The 2,077-nt window shown below is 41.2% G+C and overlaps 1 protein-coding gene and 1 non-coding gene across 2 annotated transcripts; one reads left to right on the forward strand and one right to left on the reverse strand.

The window, feature by feature from the left end:
- Positions 1-203: 203 nt before the first annotated feature.
- Positions 204-310, reverse strand: LOC117276665 (small nucleolar RNA R71). Its single transcript, XR_004506935.1, has one exon. It is a non-coding gene; the product is annotated as a small nucleolar RNA R71 (small nucleolar RNA).
- A 31-nt stretch (positions 311-341) lies between these two features.
- Positions 342-1,664, forward strand: LOC138894619 (uncharacterized). The gene is made up of 2 exons (XM_070179329.1): positions 342-617; positions 1,314-1,664. The coding sequence occupies exons 1-2, from the start codon at positions 342-344 to the stop codon at positions 1,662-1,664; spliced, it is 627 nt and encodes a 208-aa protein (XP_070035430.1).
- The last annotated feature ends 413 nt before the right edge of the window (positions 1,665-2,077 follow it).

A 2,077-nucleotide genomic window follows, 5' to 3' on the forward strand; every position in this document is an offset into this window, starting at 1 on the left:
ATCTAAGAAATATTTTGGGTGTGTGTGCAATGCACAAGAAGAATCATGTCTTAGATGATGCCCTAAGGTTGAGGGTGTTCAAGTACTCTCTAACTGGAGAGGCAAGACAGTGGATCCAAAATCTACTTCCTAATTCCATCCATACTTGGCCCGAACTTGTCTGAGCTTTCCTAGTAAAATGGTTTCCGCAAAGCAAGAAGTCCGAGCTCCGGGATAAAATTTTCTTCTTCAAGCAATTACCGGGGGAGCATCTATATGAAGCATGGGATAGATTCAAGATATATTTAGTGAGGTCGCCGAATCATGGCTTTCCGAATAATATTTTGTTGGAGAAGTTTTATATGGGCTTGGATCCTACGAATCAATCCATAGACAAAAATGTAGCGGATGAGTCCTTTAAGGATAAAATATTTGCAAAGGTCACACAAATTCTTGACAAGATGGCAGAATATAACCAAGTTGGGCACTCAAAATACACCACTGGTGGACTTGCATATGGTACTCCTTCCTTGACCAACATGATTAAGGATAACCAAGAAAGAGATCAAACAATTGCCGGACTTGCCACCAATGTCAACGTGTTGACAAAAATGTTCACTGAAAGCCAAACAAAAAAGGTGAATGTTGTGAAAGATGTGCAGCCCATGTCAAATAATGAATATGAAGAAGCAAATTATGTCAACAATCCTCAAGGAGGATATCAAAGACAACCCTACCAGGGTTCAGGACAACACCACCAATGGAGGTCTAACCCGTAAGGGCAAGGCAACCAATAGTGGTGAAACGACCAAGGTAGTTCAAATCAAGGAAACTGAAGTAACAACAACAGTTTTTCAAATCGGAGTTCAAACCCCTATGTTCCACCAAAGGGGCAATATTATAACTCTTCACAATGGAAGGAAAGTTCTTCAAGTGAGTCCAAGTTGGAAAAACATGCTTGAAAGAGTATTGCATAGTCAAGAGAGATCCGACACTTCAATGAAGAATATGACCGAGCTTGTGGGTTCTTACACCGCATCTATTCCAAAGTTGGAAATGCAAATGAGGGATCTCTCATGAGATCAAAATCTGAAGCAAAAAGGCAGCTCCCAAATGACACAATTGCAAACCCAAGAGGTTGTGGGAGTGGTCCAACTTCTCATTGTATGGCAATCACAAATCGAAGTGGGAAACTACTTCAATAAGAGAATGAACAAGTGGTCGAAGTGGAAGATTCTGAACAAGAAGTCGAAGCACAAGTTGAGGTGCCAAATGTTGTTGATGTTGAAAGACTCCCGAAGAAGGTGATAACTCAAGAAGTGAACCATGAATAGGTTAAGGAGAAGGTAATAGAGGCACTAAAAACTCTAGCACCAATTCCTAGACCTCCTTCTCCTTTCCCTCAAAGACTAGCTAGAAAGTTTGATAATAGCAAACTCGAAAAGTTCTATGACATCCTAAAACAATTATCAGTGAACATTCCATTTGTGGAAGCATTTCAAGAGATGCCGGGTTTTTCTAAGTACTTGAAAGACTTGATCACTAAAAATAAAACTACCAAGAATGAAGTGGTGAATGTGACTTACCGGGTTAGTTCCATCATTGCAACAACCGCCGTCCAAAAGAAAGAGGACCCGAGAGCCTTCACCATTCCGTGCACTATTGGATTGTGTGACTTTGCATGAGCCCTTTGTGATAATGGGGCTAGCATCAACTTAAAACCCCTTTATATTTACAAGCAGGATTAGGCATGCCTAGGCCTACAAATATGAGGTTGCAAATGGACGACCGCTCAATAAAGCGACCGGTGGGAATAGTTGACGATGTGCTTGTGAAAGTGGGGAAGTTTATCCTCCCTACTGACTTTGTTATTCTCGATTGTGCTGTTGATAAAGAGATCCCTATCATCTTGGGGAGACCTTTCCTTGCTACCGAGAGGGAACTCATGGACTCGGAACTAAATGAGATCATGTTCCGAGTTAATGATGAAGAAGTTACCTTTCAAGCAAGTAAGGGTATGAAATTACCACATGCATACGAGAGTATCTCAGTCATTGATATTGTTGATGAGGTAGAGGATGCAGTCGAGGTGAAGATG

The sequence above is a fragment of the Nicotiana tomentosiformis genome, chromosome 6 (assembly GCF_000390325.3).
Source record: "Nicotiana tomentosiformis chromosome 6, ASM39032v3, whole genome shotgun sequence".
Lineage (NCBI taxonomy): Eukaryota > Viridiplantae > Streptophyta > Magnoliopsida > Solanales > Solanaceae > Nicotiana > Nicotiana tomentosiformis.

What these genes read in the sequence shown, in the direction of transcription:
- LOC138894619 (XM_070179329.1), top strand. Translation starts at nt 342, where the DNA reads ATGGGCTTGGATCCTACGAATCAATCCATAGACAAAAATGTAGCGGAT. An exon ending in CTGAAAGCCAAACAAAAAAG is followed by an intron (nt 618 to 1,313) that starts GTGAATGTTGTG and finishes AACCATGAATAG; the next exon opens with GTTAAGGAGAAGGTAATAGA.